General features: G+C 42.2%; 2 protein-coding genes across 11 annotated transcripts in view; one reads left to right on the plus strand and one right to left on the minus strand.

Moving 5' to 3' along the window:
* UPK1B (uroplakin 1B) overlaps positions 1–9,053 on the plus strand; it is a 31,358-nt gene extending 22,305 nt beyond the window's left edge. Inside the window, exons 7-8 of the mRNA XM_526274.7 lie at positions 3,259–3,342; positions 7,827–9,053. Coding sequence (XP_526274.3) covers positions 3,259–3,342; positions 7,827–7,877 — 135 coding nt within the window. The 3' untranslated portion in view covers positions 7,878–9,053. The remainder of the gene's footprint in view (positions 1–3,258; positions 3,343–7,826) is intronic.
* The window catches only part of B4GALT4 (beta-1,4-galactosyltransferase 4), a 39,205-nt gene continuing 24,918 nt past the window's right edge, over positions 5,613–19,899 (minus strand). For 9 of the 10 annotated variants that reach the window (XR_010155734.1, XR_010155736.1, XR_010155735.1 and 6 more), the window contains one exon: positions 15,631–16,572. Coding sequence is in view for 7 of the 10 variants with exons in the window: in XM_003309934.5 (XP_003309982.1) it covers positions 16,440–16,572 (133 nt within the window). In the remaining 3 variants the exon portion in view is untranslated. Of the gene's footprint in view, positions 5,729–15,630; positions 16,573–19,899 lie in introns of those variants that run through there. The other variant, XM_054680930.2, reaches the window with a different exon arrangement.

Genomic DNA, 19,899 nt, shown 5'->3' on the forward strand with positions numbered 1-19,899 from the left:
CCCTAGCACATATAGTATTTTAGTTATGAGGACAAACCTGAAGCTTTTCTCAAGTTTAGATAGATGAGAAATTGAGGAAAAGATACAAATGAACTATTTTCCTCTACCTTGGGACCTCCACACCCATTTTGACAATGCTTCTAACACGTTCCCTTACAGTTCCCTGGCCTCATCTGTTCTAACAATTCCACCTCCACTACCCTACACTTCCCTGGCTTTATCTGTTCTAACAACTCCACCTCCACTACCTACCAACTACAAATTCATCATCACTCAGCCCTACTCCTCCACCAAATTCCTGAATTCTGAAATTCCTCTCTCTGTTCCTGACTTCCTGTGCTCCTTGTTTCTCAACCTCACTCATTCTGCTCCTTTGACATAATCTCTTATCTATTAGTCCTTTCTGATTCTCCCTAGCCCAGCCTCCCAGATTCCCACACACCACCATTCTCCCTGACTCATAGGTCTTGCTAAGTCCCCTCTTGCCATCCTTTTCCACCAAGCAAAAGGTGCTACCCCAAGACCTGGTATACTTTATTTCTATTATTGCATTCACTACCTGGAACTATATTTGTTCCCAAGTCTATTTTTTCTGAGTCTCCTTGAGGACTATGTATTATTTGATTCTACAGATTTGATATTTTTAGTACTTAGCATAATGCCTGGCACAAAGCAAGCACCGACGTTTGATAGATGGGTGAATAAAGAAGTGAATAGTGAATGGTTTTTCTTTTTCTTTTTCTTTTTCTTTTTTTTGAGATGGAGCCTGTCTCACTCTGTCGCCAGGCTGGAGTGCAGTGGCGCTATCTCGGCTCACTGCAACCTCCACCTCCCAGGTTCAAGTGATTCTCCTGCCTCAGCCTCCCAAGTAGCTGGGACTACAGGTGCACGCAACCACACCCAGCCAATTTTTGTATTTTTAGTAGAGATGGGGTTTCACCATGTTGGCCAGGATGGTCTCGATCTCTTGACCTTGTGATCCACCCACCTCAGCCTCCCAAAGTGCTGGGATTAAAGGAGTGAGCCACCGTGCCCAGCCTGGTTTTTGTTTTGTTTTGTTTGAGAGACAGGGTCTCACTCTGTCACCCAAGCTGGAGTGCCATGCTGCAATCACAGCTTATTGCAACCTCAAGCTCCTGGGCTCGAGTGATCCTCCTTTCCACCTCAGCCTCCCAACTAACTACAGGCATGTACCACCAGGCCTGGCTAATTTTATTTTTTGTAGAGATAAGGTCTCACTGTGTTGCCCAGGCTTCACTTTTTGACAACCATATTGTAGGTTTTCAGGATCTACAATGCACAAATGTGCTGCTATAGCTGTGAAGACTAACAAAATTAGGGAAGTCACTATAAGCTTGTTAATAGTAGAAATTAACTAGAATTTCACACAGCATGTCAGATGCAAATATATATATATTCTATGTTATGGTTTATGTGACTCAGAAATGCTATGTGCAAATTGTGATCACTATACCTCAAAAATGTTATAATAAAATGAAGGAAGATCAAGTAAAGTACCACTAAATTGACTAGCATCATGAAAAGGCACTAAATGATGGTGAAAAAAATGGGGCTTCTGTCTGTGAGCTTCATGAAGGCAAGGCCCATTTCTGTTTGCCACAGCTAAATGCCCAGCCAGTACTTGGCACCTGGCATAAGTGGGCTCTTATATATATATTATTAGATGAACGACCACCTCCCAGGATTGTTGGGAGGACCAAGGAGTAGCAGATATGGGAGTGTTTTGTGAACCATCAAGTGTGTTGCAAATTATACTATTGTAAACATTAATGTTCCATTCATTCTGTAAATGTTTATTACGTGTCTACTATGTGCCAAGCACTTGTTCTAGGTTCTAGAAATTCAACAGTGAACAACATAAAATCCCTGCCCTCATGGAGCTTGCTTTCTAGCATGGGAGACAGAAAATAAACATGTTACCAAACAAATACATGATAAAATTCCAGGCCCAAAAAGGCCATGAGCAGAAATAAGGCAGGGTGAGTATATAGAGTAGGATGGAGAAAGAGTCTTTTTCTCTGTCACTGTCAGGAAAGGCTTTGTTGAGATGATATTTGCAGAGGTCTGAATTAAGTGAGAAAATGAGACACTGGAAGATTGGGGAGGAAAGTTCTACATGAAAGGAGCTGTGAGTGCAAAGGCCCTTAAGTGGGAGCAGGCCCAGCTTTTTGAAGGAGCATAAAGGAGATCAGTATGACAAAGTCAGAATGAGTGAAGGATGAGTAGATGACAAGGATGGAGCTAGATTTTTTGTGGCTGGGGTCCCCCACCCCCACCCTCACACACAAATTATAGGGAAGGATCCTTCTTAGGAAAAACAATAAAAATATGCATACAAAATTAGGCACAGGGCCTTGAAAGGGTCTTGCAAGTAAGGGGCCCTGAAGCTTAAGCTCATTCGCTTTATAGAGAAACCTCCTCTGGTAGTGGAAGATGGGGTGAGAGGCAGGGCTGCATGGTCCATGGAACCAGCCCTGGTTATTGCATTTCCTAGGCATTCCCTTTGGTTCCCAGAGCTTTGGTAGAGGCTGCTCAGATGGCAGCTCTAGCCTTACATGTGTGTATCACTCCAGAACTTTGCACAGTGACTAGGATAGAGTGCGCCATGTATAAATACTTACTGGATTGTGGCATGCATGAATGGATGATTTGGTGAATAAAAAAATTATTCCTTTGCATGCTCACTGTGACCCTTCAAGGTCTCACTAGAATCCAGTAAAGATATGTTGAAATATAACATCAAGTGAGAATTCAGGGAGCATAATGCAGGGGTTCCTTTAATGATTATTAAAAATGGCAACAGGGGACCTCTGGTTTTCATGGACAGAAGAATTTTTATTCAAAAACAAACAAATCAAAAAGTAACTGCCTCCAAATAAATCACCAATGAAGCCTTTGGGGAGGGAAAAATTCTAATTGAATTAAGATTTTTGAATTTATTGTCCACATGTTCAGTATAGAAAGAGGGTTATGCTAAAATAGCAGTAGTTTTTAGTGAGATTAAGTGATAAAGACACAAATAAATGTGTTGTGGAATCATTGTTCAACAGTATTGTTTATGTTCCCTTAGTAAAACACTATTAGTAGCTGGCTGTCCTCAGAGATGTGGAAATAGCCTGGATATGTGAAATCAGAATTTTGAGTAGCATTGATTCCAATAGGAACCTGCTTTCCCATCAATCTCTTCTCTGCTTTCTGGTTCTTCTCACACTAATGTGGAATTGCCCACTCCTTCAGGGCTGCTATGAACTGATCTCTGGTCCAATGAACCGACATGCCTGGGGGGTTGCCTGGTTTGGATTTGCCATTCTCTGCTGGACTGTGAGTATTTCCCAGCACATATTTTATCTGAGAGGATGATCATAGGGAGAGACCTTGAGAGTGCCACTGGTTACCTCAACCACACTAGAAAGTCTAGAAACAAAACCTCAGGCCTGAAGGCTAGTCAGGAAACTTCTGGCACCGGAAGAAGGACAGTGGGTTCTCTTGAGAGGCAAGGAGTTAACTTCCCCTACCAGGGAAAGGCTGTGCCCTGCCAACCAGCTCCTTCTTCCGGCTGATGGGCAGCTGCCTTTAGAGGGCTGGAGAGCCTCTTTCCCTTGCCAGAGTTCTTAGTGAACTGCTCCTCCTGGTCTCCAGATCTCATTAATTCATTTCATCCACATATCAAAGACTGTCACCTATCTAGATGGCCCCTGCCTGATACTAATATGCCCAGATCCTTCTAAAGAGCTGCCTCTGGCAGATTCATCCTTTCCTACTGCCCACTTTATCTGACGCATATGCAGCAAGAGGTTGGAGCGGTGGTTCTCAGCCCTGGCTACACATTAAAACGCCATGGGGAAACTTTTTTTAAAAATTGCTTGGATCCCAACCTCTGAGACTTCGATTTAGTTGACCTGGGGGTTGAGCCAAGGCACTTTTATTTCCCCCAGATGATCTGCTGTCAGGGTTGACAACCACTGCCTTAGAGAAGCAGTCACAAACTTTTGATTTCAGAACCCCTTTACACTCTCAAAAATTATTGAGGACTCCAGAAAGCTTTTCTCTATGTGGCCTATATCTATTGGCATTTACCCCATTGGAAATTAACATAGAAAAATTTAAAATATTTATTTTAAAATAATAAGCCCATTAAAAGTTATCACAACACATTTTTGTGGAAAAACAACTATTTTATAATAGTGACTTTTTTGCAAATCTCTTCAATGACTAGCTAAATAGAAGACAGTTAGATTCTCATATTTGCACCTTCATTCAATCTGTTGTAATATGTTGCCTAGGTTGAATGATCTGAAGAAAATGCATCCTTCATATAGACATGTAATTTAAAAAATAGTGTTTTAATAATATTCACCCAGTAGCTGGGACCACAGGTGCACACCATTGTGCCTGGCTAATTTTTTTATTTCTTGTAGAGACAGGATCTTACTTTGTTGCCTAGGTTGGTCTTGAACTCCTGGCCTCAAGCAATCCTCCCACCCTGGCCTCCCAAAACACTGGGATTATGGCCATGAGCACTGCACCCAGCCCACAAGTAGTAGCTTCTTAAAGATCAGTTGCAATTTGGAATCTGAAATTCTGTTAATGAGCTTTTCATACTCTGTTATGTTAAAATATATTCCATTGGTTTGTCTTGCACTTTGCATATATCTTTCAGCCATTTATAATTCTATAACATCACAGATTGCTTATTTGGAAAAAATATTAGTTCATTGTGTTATGCAGATCTTCCAAATGTTAACTGATTTATGTATGCAATATCCAGAAAATCACATGTGGCATTGATATTGCCACATGGAAAATACCTTAAGCAATGGAATGCTATCAAGTTCACGGTGACAACTACAAGTTTTCCAAGGTTCTGATTTTTGCTTGAAAGTTCAAATTTATCATTGGCAATGAATATTGTCAGTTGTTTTCCTTGAAGTGACAGACTCACTTTGTAAATTTTCAAGAAAATGTCTGCCACATGTCCAAGTCCAAACAACCATAGTGTGTCTGTTCATCATTTTTTAAAGTAAAAGTGGTGTTTCCTTTTTTAAAAAAAAATAGTTCAGTACACAAGTCAATCATGCAAGTGCTTTTAAGACAACCATATTACACGAAGCAACAGACTGTTTTATGAATGAATACTTCCTTTTTGTCATGCAGAATATTTAAAAAGATGTGTACTCAAAGGCCAAAATGTAATAAAATTAGTAGTTCTTACTGCTTCATTGAGGACAATCTCAAGTGAAACTGGTTTTTTTAAATTTTTTTTTTTTACTGCAAGTGCATAGCAGTGAAGACACAATGATCACTAACAAAGTTTAGTGACTCTTCCCTGATTCTTGCTAATACTCCGGGAGTTTTACTTCCCACTGCATTTACACCATCAGTGCAAATATGAAAACAGTGAAAAAGGCAAATAAATTCTCATTGTTATTCAGATAGCCTTACATAATGGACTTCTGAACTGTCCCTCAGGTGTTTACTATGTGTATTAGTCCATTTTCATAGTGCTATGAAGAAATATCCAAAACTGCATAATTTATAAAGCAAAAGAGGTTTAATAGACTTACAGTTCCACATGGCTGGGGAGGACTCACAATCATGGCAGAAGGCGAAGTAGGAGCAAAGACATGTCTTACATGACGGCAGGCAACACAGCGTGTGCAGGGGAACTGCCCTTTATAAAGCCATCAGATCTCATGAGACTTATTCCCTGTCACGAGAACGGCACAGAAAAAAACCCGGTCGCATGATTCAATTATTTCCCATCAAGTCCCTCCCATGACATGTGGGGATTATAGGAGCTACAATTCAAGATGAGATTTGAGTGGGGACACAGCCAAACCATATCACTATGCTTTAAGAAATGCTAGCTTAGGGGGTGATAAACTGAGTGAGGCAGGAAGGAGAGGGAAATCAACTCCTTCAAGGGGTCTTTTATGATCCCTCAACCCAACCTGTTAGGAGCTCTCACAACATCCTGGGCACACCTCTATGATGAAACTTCTCCATGATGATGTATTTGACTGCAAAAAGCTGAGAACTAGCTGTTCTTTGTACCCCCAGTGCCAAGCATAGCATGTAGTAAGGGCTCAAGCATTTGTTGAATGAATGAAAGGTAACAGTGAAGTTTCTATTTGTGCCATATTAGCAGGAACTGTGGGATAATGTTTAAAGGCTTTGAGTATCTTAGAACTCCAAACCAGTTGTAACCCTTGATTTTCCACAAGTATCAAATAAACTCTAGATCTAGTTAATTCCCTCTTGAAATTCAAAAGAGGGAAGGGAAGGGAAGGGAATTAAATGATTAAATGTATTGAGGGCCTGCTATAAACAAGGTACCATGTCAAATATTTTTAATATTAAATCCCCACAACAGTAGCTAAGCAGGTAGCCAGTCTCCTGTCTTACAAGGAGCAGAGAAATTCAGTGGGGCTCTCAAGAATTGTGCTTAATAAGAGCTCTTAAGCATGCCCATTTCACTGTTGCTTGCAAGGGGCTTTTTCTTAGTGATTAACTAGATAAGCTCTGAAGCTGACTGCTTGGGTTTGAATCCCACCTCCACCACCTACTAGTTCTATGACCTTGGGTAAGTTACTTCTCTGTGCCTCCGTTTCTCCATAGGGTTTTGGAAGCATTAACTTCAGTTATACGGGTAACACTTAGAATAGTGAGTGATGCATAATAAGGTATTCTAATAAACATTAGACCCTGTTATTATTTCATTATCTCATTCACTGCTCTAGCTCTGGGGTAGGTAGAGATGTTATATTTATTTTATAAATGTAGAAACTGAAGCTCAGGAAATTTAAGTGACTTGGCTAAAGTTACCCAGGAGTAAGTACCAGATCTAAAACAGAGCCCAAATAAACTAAAATAAAACTCAGCCCTTGCCTAAGTCAGATATCTTGAGTTCTGTGGCATTCTTCAGAGGCAGCCATTCCAGGTCACAAGCATTTTAGGAAAAAATAGAAGTTCCCTGGGAGAAGTTTAATACTAGAAGCAAGGAATGCTTACCCCAAAATGGTACATACTAGAAACAGGAAGGCATTGGAGGATAAGTGGCCTTGATGGCAAAAAGAGTTTAGCACAGACGAGAAGGGCAACCCCAGAAGACAAGGAATCTAGGATGAGAACTGGGATCAGAACGTGGGGAACACAGAAGTTGCTTCTGAGTGGCAGGTAATAAGTGATACTTTGGAGCAGGATGGATTTGGTGTCACATCTGGCCCAGTGATGTTGCTTATAATGAGATTACTCTTAAAAATCTGATCTCTAACAAAGACATGGAACCAACCCAAATGCCCATCAGCAATAGACTGGATAAAGAAAATGTGGTCCATGCACACTATGGAATACTACACAGCCATAAAAAGGAATGAGATCATGTTTTTGCAGGGACATGGATGAAGCTGGAAGTCATCATCCTCAGCAAACTAACACAGGAACAGGAAACCAGACACTGCATGTTCCCTCTCATAAGTGGGAGTTGAACAATGAGAACACATGGACAAAGGGAGGGGAACAACACACACCAGGGCCTGTTGAGGGGTGAGGAGTGAGGAGAAGGGAACTTAGAGGATGGGTCAACAGGTGCAGCAAACCACCATGGCACACGTACATCTGTGTAACAAACCTGCACGTTCTGTACATGTATCCTGTTTTTGTTTTTGTTTTTTAGAAGAAATAAAAACAAACAAAAAAATCTGTTGTCACCTAAGCCTGAATGAACCTAACATCCACTTTTTCCAAGAATGAGGTGTTTCTAAAACAATCCCTTGTTTATTTTTCCTTGTTTTTTTCTATTCCAGTTTTGGGTTCTCCTGGGTACCATGTTCTACTGGAGCAGAATTGAATATTAAGCATAAAGTGTTGCCACCATACCTCCTTCCCCGAGTGACTCTGGATTTGGTGCTGGAACCAGCTCTCTCCTAATATTCCACGTTTGTGCCCCACACTAACGTGTGTGTCTTACATTGCCAAGTCAGATGGTACGGACTTCCTTTAGGATCTCAGGCTTCAGCAGTTCTCATGACTCCTACTTTTCATCCTAGTCTAGCATTCTGCAACATTTATATAGACTGTTGAAAGGAGAATTTGAAAAATGCATAATAACTACTTCCATCCCTGCTTATTTTTAATTTGGGAAAATAAATACATTTGAAGGAACCTGTGTTATCACAGTAACCCAGAGCTGTATTTGGCTAGCAATCTGCCTGTATCTCTCACTATTATCTAAAAGAAACCTTCCAATGCTTCTGTTGATCTCAGTATTGTCAGGGGAACAGAGAAGTTGGGAAAAGATTATTGAAATATACCTTTTGCATTTCTTTCTTGAGTAGCTCCCATGTATGGAGATAGGTGATTCTCTTGATGCCACCTTCAGATCCTTTTATTCTCCAGAATAATTCTTAACAGTGGTTCAAATTTCCTTTCATACCTTGAAGTATGTGTTTAGTAGCCTCAATTCTCCATTAATTAAAAGTGTGGGCTGGGCGTGGGGGCTCATGCCTGTAATCCCAGCACTTTGGGAGGCCGAGGTGGGCAGATCACCTGAGGTCAGGAGTTCAAGACCAGCCTGGCCAACATGGTGAAACCCCATCTCTACAAAAATACAAAAATTAGCCAGGTGTGATGGCAGGTGCCTGTAATCCTAGCTACTTGGCAGGCTAACGCAGGAGAATCACTTGACCGGGAGACAGAGGTTGCAGTGAGCTGAGATCATACCTATTGCACTCCATCCTGGATGAAAGAGCCAGACTCTGTCTCAAAACAAACAAAAAAGCGTGGGGACTTCTGGGGACAGACAAGGTGCCTGTTATATATTTACTCAGTCTTTGCCCTGAATGGTCTCAGCTTGAGACCATTTCAAACTGGAGAGAAGCAAGCCAGCCAATAGAATGGGGTGATTTACAGGGATTTCTGTTTACTGTCAAAATATTTCTCATCTGCACTATGTTTCCATTTGTGGTCCTGAAGGAAATTCTTATAACTCAACATTTGTCTGGTCTTATAAGTAAAGACAGCTTTAAAATCTGTTCACTTTCATTTTTACCAATGTCATATATGAGTCTAACAAAATGGGTTTTCCAACAGAAAAGCCTAAAGCATGGGAATTAAAGTGGAGGAGGCAGAAACTGCAGACACAGGGTATGGCTTCCTGCTGGATGCTGGCAAACCCTGCCTTACAGTTAAACGGTGGGAACTTCTACGCTCACTTTTACTTTTTGCTCCTGCTACACTTACCCCAGAAGCAGTGATGAGACTAATGCTCTTCAAATCATTTACCTCATGCAATTGAAAGCAGTGGAAACCTCGCCAATGCTAACTGCAGAACTGTGGGTCCTTCACGAAGAACATACCTGTCACTTTGGCGTCCTGCTCCCAGCTGACTCAGACGCAGGCAGCACCCCCATCCCATGCCCCCACCAGGTACCTGTGAGTGAGGCTGAGCGCGGGGGTAGGGGAAAGACAAGGAGGATTGGAGGGGACTTGCCTCGGTTGTAAAGCTGGCGCAGGAGCCTGATGCCTGATTCCCAGGAGAGGGAACCAAATGTCCATGTCCTGACAACACAGCCAGTTCACCTCTCCTTGGCCTGCCTTGTCTCTACTGAATGAAGATCATGGGATATCGAGATAAATGACACCTGTGCTTGGCTGAGAAGGTTCTCTCTGTGGTCCTTTAGAAGACAGGAGGACAGGGAAGGAGCTTCCTCTGGGCAAAGCTTTGAAACAGCCGTGCTCTCATTTTCCTCCGCACACTCTCTCCTGTGTGTTCTGGTGCCTTTTGCCTCCACCACTCACTGGGCTTTCCAGTGCCCTCACCTCCCGACTACCTGAGCAATTCCTGCCCCAAACCCACTCCTACTTCCCTTCCAGGGGTTCATGCTCCAAAATTCTCTCTACATGCAAAATTCCCCGCCTCCCTCCTTTTTTTTTTTTTTTTTTTTTTTTTTTTTTGAGACAGAGTTTAACTCTTGTTGCCCAGGCTGGAGAGCAATGGCACGATCTCGGCTCACTGCAACCTCCACCTCCCAGGTTCAAGCTATTCTCCTGCCTCAGCCACCCAAGTAGCAAAATTCCCTTCTTATGATTAGATCTCGGCTAGGTTAGGGGAAGGTCTTTTTGGAAACCAATTCATACTAAGGAGTGGGTGACAACTCAACTCCACTCTCAATCTCTATGACGTTTTCTTGATAACTGAGGCTGATCTCTAGTTGGTGGAATCCAGCACAGCAGTGGGAGCATGAAAGAGCCATTGCGGGACAAGATGGCCCACCTACTATTCCTTAAATCTTATCCCCTGACTTCCTTACCAAGCAATAACTAAAAGAGAAAGGGCCTTCAGTGAGCTACTGCCCCCTGCCCCTTCTCCAGCTAGTTTCCTTCCTGGAGCCTCAGCCTCCTTTACAGAAGGTGCAAAGTCCACTATAAATGGGGGCAGGCTCTGCTCCTACCAAAACCAAATAAGGTCCTAAACACAGGCACCCACTATGTCCTGGGGCTCCAACACTTGAGGAGGACACACCTTTCAGCTAAGACAGAAACGAGGTCTGAGGATCACCCTGCAGAGTCTGGCCATTCAGGACTCCTGCACTTCCCTCTATAGGGCTCTCCTGTTTAAACCTCAGGACAGTTTCTATTCTGCCCAGTTCCTGCTCCCATGTCCCTCCACCTTCCCCGGAGGCCCAGCCTTGCCCCTCTTCCTTCTGGCTCCAGGGACTGGAAGTGGCCCCAAGCCAATGCTCAGGCAGGCCCAGGCTCAGCCCCAGCCCCAGCCCCAGCAAACCAGGGAGGCAAAGGGGAACCAGGCGGCTTGGCTCTAGGGATCTGGCAGCTTGCTGAGTGTGAGACAGGCCCAGACACAACTATCTTATGAAACTTCCCTCTTCAACACCTGCTTATCAGGTGGGCAAAGAATAATTACTAACACCAAAAATGTGTCAGGCTAATTTGGGTAAGTTTTACTTGATTGCAACGCCAGGCAGGTCATCATGCTCTCTTGGCTGGCCATTTCCCTCCCTAGATTGCTCCACAGGCTCCTGGCAGGCAAACAGTCTGTCATTTAATTTTTAAAAGCCCACTGCTCCTACTTGTCAGCCTTGTAGCTTTTCTTTCTCTACATCAGCTGGAATAAACAGGAACTGCTTCTATTTTAAACAGAAGATCAGATATTTTCTGGCTACCCATAAAAGGAATACTAGTCATGTGAACTAGAAAATCTAATCTCCTCTCAATCTCACACCCCCACCCCAACCAATCTGACAACCTGTGTTGTGGTTGAGGAATTAGAAACTAAGCTGGTTTCTCATTTCTATTGATGGAACAATTTCCTTTCTCCTTCTGGGTCTATTATTTCCTCTAGTGTCTCTTCCAGATCCTTCTCAGCCTGTATAAGTGAGACTGAATCAAAGAAGAACCCCAAAGGAGGGTAGCTATAGACTACTGAGTTTGCTACTTACTGTATTATAAGGCTCAAGTGGCCAGATCCCGTAAAGGGATCCAGAAACATTGTAGAGAATGGCAGCCTTGCTGAGAAACAGAGATCCCATACCCTTCTCCAACCAACCCTTCCCCCAGCACACACCCCCACTCCACATTGTTAAAGACACAAATAGCCAAATCCTGGAGTTTGGAGAAATGGTACTGTCATGCCCTACTTTCTAGTGGTTTCTACCCTGAGTTCCTCTTGAAAAAGAACTACAGAGCAACAGATGCTGGTGAGGCACTCACAACTAGGCTCAACTATTCTCCTGTTAGACATAAACAATCTCACAGAATACCAGCCTCATAGGGTCACTCTGAGACCATGATAAAATGAGGCAAGCCAAGGCCACTGCATAATTTTGTCTATGCATAGACAAAAACAAGGTCACTGTGCCACCCACAAAATACCAAACACCTGCTTTCTTGGCTAAAATTAGTGACTGCTATGTCTTCCCAATTACAGCTTTATTCTCTTGCTAGTCTCCCTCCCTACAAATAAAACTTATTGAAATAAACAACCATGGACTTGCCCCTGCTTTCTGATAATATCCAACAGAGCAAACCCTTTCTTGGACCCTCCCCAAATGACCCAACCAAAGCCCAAATGCTGTAATAATTCTAACTTCCTTCTACTGAGTTGCTTCATGGATCCCCCACGGTGTGTTCTCACTGACTGCAACAATTGCAACTAGTCACAATCCCAATTTTTTTCAAAATAGAGCTCTTGAATTTATTCCTCCAACTGAAATTTTGTACCCTTTGGTCAACTCTAACCCAATTAATTTATCTGCAATGTGTTCCTGGGGGGTTTTGGCTGAAGAGCATTGACACTCTCCAAGTTAGTCTTCCAATCCTTATTTCCTCTAGGAAATAAGATGTATTTATTCCTTCCTGGTGTAGGTGTATTTATTTATCCATCACCATGAAGTGGTTAAGAACATGAACTCTGGAGTCAAAGCACTTGGCTCCAAATCCCAGCTCTTTGACAAGTCACTTAGCTTCTTAGAGCCTGCTTCAGAAAAGCTGGTCTCTCCTCATACAGGACTGGGAGGATTCAGTAAGATACGTAAAGTGTGCATCAGTCTATAAGAGATGCCAATCAGGAGGTTATATCAGGGAAACTGATATAGACCAAGCACTTAGTTTATTATTATGTCCCACCCTTCACCAACCTCTGCTCCAAGCCCCCACATCTCTCTCATTCTCTCTCTCTCTCACACACACACACACACACACTCACACACACTCCACACATGGGCACACAAGGTTTGATAATTTTATTTAAATCTTAACAATTATCAATGGAACAATGGAGGCTTTACCTGTACAGGTGTACTTCCTAGGGGTGGAACCTCTAAACCACTCCCTTGTGTATACTTTTAGAATGATCAGGCCCTCTCAGCAGGTATAAGATGGTTATGCATATACCAAAAAATCAACGAAGGTAGAAATAGCATAAAATATCGAAGGCACTAAGGATAGAGGTTTTTTTTTTTAAGTTATAGAATGTGATTGGTGAAAAAGAACTTATGAAATGTACCTGAATATGCTTCATCTTGCAGAACATGTTAATGGTTTTTGGTAGGGACTGCATATATGAATGGGATTGGGGAAGTGAATTTCAAGTCTGGGAGAAAATGTCTTTTATCTCACTCAAGTCTATTCACAGAGCATTTTGGGGCTCCCAGGAAATCTATCCATTGGGGCTTGAGTGGAAGTGACGGGGGTAAGGGCAGAAAAATTACGGAGGGAGTTGGGGACAAAGTTCTGAGAGCAGCTGAGAACAGGAATGCACTTTCCAGGGTCCAGACAATACTAACTCTCTGTAGGAATTAAGACAACGACACATATTCAGGAAAATTACCACAAAGAAGAAGAGAAGCCAAGAAGAAGGCAATATGATATAATGGTCTTGAAAGTCAAAAGGCCCGAGTTTTGCTCTGAATCTGCCATTTGCTGCCTGTGAGACTCCTGGCAAGGCACCCTCCTGGCTGGGACCTCTACTTACTCAACTGCCCTCTTACCTCAAGAGTCAGAAGCATTGGCCAGGCACATTGGCTCACACCTGTAGTCCCAGTACTTTGGGAGGAAGAGGCAGGTGGATCACCTGAGGTCAGGAATTCAAGACCAGCCTGGCCAATATGGTGAAACTCCATCTCTACTAAAAACACAAAAATTAGCCAGGCATGGTGAGGCATGCTTGTAGTCCCAGCTACTTGGGAGGCTGAGGCAGGAGAATCACTTGAACCCAGGAGGTGGATGTTGCAGTGAGCTGAGATTGTGCCACTGCACTCCAGCCTGGGTGACAGAGTGAGACTCTGTCTCAAAAAAAAAAAAAAAAAAGAGTAAGCGGCACCAATAAAGTGTGTGTAAAGATATCACAAACTGCAAAGCACTATAGAAATGAATGTCAGTATAGGTGAGGAAAAAAAAATCAATGAAAACTTCAAAGTAACACACTCTTTGTGTTAGGTAGTTGTGATATCCAAATAGCCTGCCCCCATATAATCCTTAGCAATTATAGTAGGCATAGCTGTCTCTACAATATTTAAAATGGTAGGCCTCTTTGTGGCAACTATGAGAAAATGCACAGGGCAGGAACTGGAGGAAGCCAGTTCCTTTGAAGCCAAACCCCCTGCCCAGTGGGGAGGCAAGAGCAGGGAGGGAGGCAGCAGTGAGTGGGCAGGTGGCCTCATGCCCTGTGTCACCAGCCTTTGATGCCCCAGTGCGGGAAAGTGCCACAATGGCAGTGTCAAGGTCTTAAAAAACTATCTTCCACCTCAAGAAGTTCCATAACAAGTCATTTAAGGGATTTTTAGATTATCTTGGTTGAAAGAATTACCTGAAGAAAAATAAAAGGCATCATTCAGTGGTTTCCAACATTTAAAAATTGCAGATGTCAAAAAAACACAGAGAGTTTCTGCATGGTACTAGCTATATTCCATTTCCATTGAGTAAGAAATTTAGTTCTCAAATACAGATCTTCAAATTCCTTGCACACACCATTCTCTTCCATTGCCCTTCCCAACCATGATGAGGGAGGGACCTACAACCTCTCAATTACCGTCTGTTGATATGGTCATAGTCAAGCAAATTGGGACAGAGCTCTAGACAAAGTTTCTACAGAAAAGAGAAGGGACAGTGAGGGAGAGATTTACTCAACACACTACAGCCCCATTAGCAAATCTCCCAAAAATGAAGCTCCTTTTCAAAGTTTGAGCAAAAAACATGAAAACCCTGAGTATTTCTCTGCTAAGTAAAGAAAAAAACATGGCCAGGCAGTGTGGCTCACACCTGTAATTCCAGCACTTTGGGCACCCCAGGCAGGCAGATTGATTTTAAGCTCTAGAGTTCAAGACCAGCCTGGGCAACATGGTGAGACCCCATCTCTACTAAAAATACAAAAAAATAGCTGGGAATGGTGGTGTGCGCCTGTGGTCCCAGCTATTCAGGAGGCTGACGGGGGGAGGATTGTCACTTGAGCCTGGGGGGGTGGAGGCTGCAGTTAGCCGAGACTGCACCTCCGCACTCCAGCCTGGGTGACAGAGCAAGACCCTGTCGCAAAAAAAAAAAAAAAAAAAAAAACAACCACTTTTGCTCTTTTGCTCCCTGTGCTGAGTTAAAAGCTAAACCAAGCTAGCCCTAGGTAAACGTTTCATGTCTATGAAGTGTATTGTCCTTTCAAATTCTCCTTCCCCACTTGGGTGGTGACAACTCCTGTTTTATCTTAGGAGCACCAAAACTTCCTACTCCCTCTCTCCCTGCTTGGGAAGGATTAGATATTATTTAAACTTCCTGGCTGGCACTCATTCTTGTTAAAGTTTAACTGTTGAGGCGTCATACAATAATGATGGATTGAGAACCCCTAGGGCTTGCATGATAAGCATAATGCATTCACAGAGAGGCCCAGGGAGTGAGACATGGATGGGCCTATCGTAAGATTGGAGCTGGTTCCACAAGGAGGTCACACATGAGACAAACAAGAGAGGGACAGAAGGACGGGAGACAGAGGTAGTGGAGGGCTTTGTTTCATTTGTTCTGTTTTTAAGCTCTTTAGAATTATGGATACTGAAATGAACATATCTGTAGGCCTCAAAGAACAATAAAAAACACGAAGGAACACTCAAAGCTTTTTCACATTTTACTACAGAGGTATTTGATAGACATATTTATTATTAGTTACTATGTAAACTTGTAAACTGCTAATTCATATCCTACTTGTACAAAATCATTTTACAAAAACTCTTTAAAAACTAATAGAGAATGTATTCTCTGGTGGGCATCACTGGAAGGCATACGTGGGCAGGTGCCTCCTCTGAAGGCTATTAGCAGCTGCAACCAGCTCAGCTACTGCTGCCTTTGCAGCCGACACTCCACCCTCCTGCTACCTCTTCATTCCCAAGTTCACTGCGTCTTGATTTGCCACCTTTTCTCCCCTCTTTTGTGGACGCCTTCTCACCTAACACCCACCACTTCACAGATGATTGTACAGGATAAATGAATAACAGTATTGTATCTTCGTACCTTTCTACCTTGGACGAGAACAACTCTGGTTCTCTCAGACATTCAGCAGTCTTATTTCCTGTGGCCTTTTATCCCATAATATATTACTTCAAATTTAAATAAGTCTCCTTCAACCAGAGTCCTCAAATAGCGTTCATTTTATCCTTTGAGTCATCCTTTTATATAAAGTCCTTCAAGTATCCATATTACAATATTTAACCCTCATGATCAGAACGACTAAGAAAGCTGTCTTGTTACAACTGTTTTATACTCTACATCACCAGGAGCTCTGCTAAGAAAATACAAAAAGGAAAAATTCAGCTCAACAATGAGCTGTAACAGGTTCTTAATGTGTGCTACTATTTGAAGTCTCTAGGCCAAAATTATTGCAAACAAAGAATCAGGTCTTCCAAACATCACCAAAAGATCCAGGGTCATGCACCAGACCAGAAATCCACTGTGATGTTGATATATAAAGGATTGTGTTCCACAGATACTAATTTATAAGAACAACTACTCAACCCATCTGTTCTCCAGACTCGTGACACTTGGTGTAAGAGCTTCATCCTAAAGATAAAAAGAACAAATGTGAATGATAAGAATTTAACGTATGTCTCCACTGCATTTTGCCTTGCCCTGAAATGTGGCAAACATATTTTTGTAAATTATTGTGCCTGTTGTGTTTCCTACCATTACAAAGTTTGTTTTCCCCATTGAAGGTGACAGACATGATAGCCATGTATTCATGTGTCAGACTCCACGTGAGAACCCGGGGACCCATGATGAAAAGTGTCACTGCACTCAGTGAGCCCCCCCAAGTCTACAGGACAGAAAGATGTGCAAGGAATACAGATACAACAGGATATGTACCATCCATTGCTAACTGATCCTTGGCTGAGCTTCAGGGGATCTCTGAATCTTCCTATGTTATAAGGAAAGTTTGTCTGTAGGTGGGTACATAGCTTTCATGAGCCTCCAAAAAAATTAGAATGTATGTAGATGAGGATGAATGAAGGGGGACCTAACTTCATGAAGAAGTCGGGTGAGGTGTCAGGGAGAAGGAAAATTTCAGTAAGGCTGAAAGAGAGAAATCCACCAAGTGAAGAAGGTGAAGGAAAAAGCACTCCAGGCAGAGAGACCACCCTGGGCAAGATGCACAGATGCAAAAGAGCAGGATGCATTTAAAGAAGTCACTAGTGTGGCCAGAACCATGGAATCTGGGAAGACAAGTGGGCAGTGAACTGAATAGGTTCTACTTGTTCAGCAGTGAAGACAATAAATGCTAGTTACCCATGACAATATGGATGGGGATCAGATGCATAATGTTCAGCTAAATAAAGTCAGAGAAGAATAAATGCAGTGTGATTTCATTTACATAAAGTTGAAAAACATGCAGAACTAAGCAATCTTTTGTTTAGGGATACAAACATATGAGAAAACAAGAAAACCAAGAAACAGCAGAAATAACTATCATTATCACAAATACTTATCACAAAAATTCAGAGAAGTGTTACTTGGGTAGGTGGATAGGGGAGATGTGAAGGAGGAGACTACAGAATTAGGGAGGACCACACAGGTCATGCACTCAAAGTAGGGGTAGGAGATACCAGCAGTGTTCATGGCATCAAGAATCTTCATACTTTTCATACAATTTAGGAATACTCTTTTGTATCTACTCAATAATTAATTTTTTTTATATAAAGAGAAAAATGCATACCTATGGACAATGACTAGAAAAACACAGAAAATAGAAATAGCTATTTTGTTGGAGTGGTTGACTCTACCAAAAGGGTGAAAAGCCATTTAATAATGCTTTAAAATATAAACTTTAGGCCAGGCATGGTAGCTCATGCTGTAATCCTAGAACTTTGGGAGGCTGAGGCAGGAGGACTGCTTGAGCCCAGGAGTTTGAGACCAGCCTTTGGCAACACAGGAAGACCCTGTCTTTACAAAAAATAAAAAAAAATTAGCCAAGCATGGTGACACACGCCTGTAGTCCCAGCTACTTGGGAGGGTGAGCTTGGAGGATTGCTTGAGCCTGAGAGATCGAGGCTGCAGTGAGCCATGGTCATGCCACTGCACTCCAGCTTGGGTAACAGAGCGAGACCCTGCCTCGGAAAAAAATAAATGAACTTTAACAGGACTGTTTAATATCAGGCTAAAAGCACTTTAATATTGTTTTAAAATGTAGACTATGACAAAAGCACTAAAAACCCCTTAAGACTGTTTGAAAATTTAAGGGGAAAAATCAGAACAAAGAAATATAGATTCTTCAATCAAAGCCTCATAAGAACTGGCTTATCTGCCAGGATTCCTTGGTGAATAGGCCAATTCCCAAGGCAGGAAAAGTACAAGAAGAGCCTAGAACATTTCATCACAGCAGAGCACAGGGAGGGAAGCTCTTGAGGACTACTGGGATTCAGGACCCAGCTTGAAGAAGATCCCATTGGCCAAAGATGAGACAATATGAGTACCAAAAAGTACAAGAACTACATCCTGAAGGATGCTAGGAAACACCAAGTCATTAGTCTGAAAATTTTTTAATCAGTGCTTGACTCTTTTCTCTTTATTCTGCCTTTCCTATAAAAACTATACCCCAGAGTACCCAAATACATGAAAAGGGCAAGTACTTTGTAGAAAAATCTAATAAATGCAGAAGGAACAATAGAATTAGAATATCACAATTTTGCAACTCCTAATTAAATAATAAATTTAGAAATCAAGCATCAATGACTGCTGAAGTCATTAGGTAAAAAACTGATGAGGAATCTCACAATGCATAGATTAGACTGGCAATATCGAAATTCATAGATCAATCCTAACATCACAAAATGACACAACCAGACATTACATCCTCCTGTTGTGACACTGGAGGAAGTACACAACACCATAGATGAAAATTCTTGCCCAAAAATAAGATTCTGTTCAAGTCTCCAGAAATGCAGAGAAATCCCAGTGTGACGGTTAATATTGAGTGTCAACTTGATTGGATTGAAGGATGTGAAGTATTGTTCCTGGGTGTGTCTGTGAGGGTGTTGCCAAAGGAAATTAACATTTGAGTCAGTGGACTGGGAGGGGCAGATCTACCCTCCATGTGGGTGGGCACCATCTAATCAACTGCTAGCGAGGCTAAAATAAAGCAGGCAGAAGAAGGGAGAAGCCAACTTGCTGAGTCTTCTGGCCTTCATCTTTCTCCTGGGCTTCCTGACCCTGAACATCAGACTCCAAGTTCTTCAGCTTCCGGACTCTTGGACCTACACCAGTGGTTTGCCAGACTGAAGGCTGCCCTGTCGGCTTCCCTACTTTTGAGGTTTTGGGACCCGGACTGGCTTCCTCGTTCCTCAGCTTGCAGGCGGCCTATTGTGGACTTCACCTTGGGATGGTGTGAGTCAATACTCCTTAATAAACTCCCCTTCATATATACATCTATCCTGTTCGTTCTGTCCCTCTAGAGAACCCTGACTAATACAACCAGTTTATGAGAAAATAGAGGTCAGGAGGACATATTAAGTTATACTACCAGGATGCAATTGGAAAAATCCATAATGCAAGGAATTCTATTGGACAAATAATCTGGCTTGTTCCACAAATAAATATCAAGGAACACATAAAGAAGGGGAGAGGGAACCTACAGATTAAAAGAGATCATTCAAATGCAATGTGGACCTTGTTTAGACACTGATCTGATCAACTGGTTTTAAAAATAAAAAAGCACTTAACACTGACTAGAGATTTGATGACATTAAGGAGATATTGTTAATTTTATTCTAGGTATGATAATGGTATTCTGATTCCTTTTTTAAAACCACTTATATTTTAAGAATACATACTGAAGCAGTTACACATGAAATGCTATGATATCTGTGACACATTTCTAAATCCAGTGGGGTAAGA

This window comes from Pan troglodytes, chromosome 2 (assembly GCF_028858775.2).
Source record: "Pan troglodytes isolate AG18354 chromosome 2, NHGRI_mPanTro3-v2.0_pri, whole genome shotgun sequence".
In the NCBI taxonomy this organism is placed as follows: domain Eukaryota; kingdom Metazoa; phylum Chordata; class Mammalia; order Primates; family Hominidae; genus Pan; species Pan troglodytes.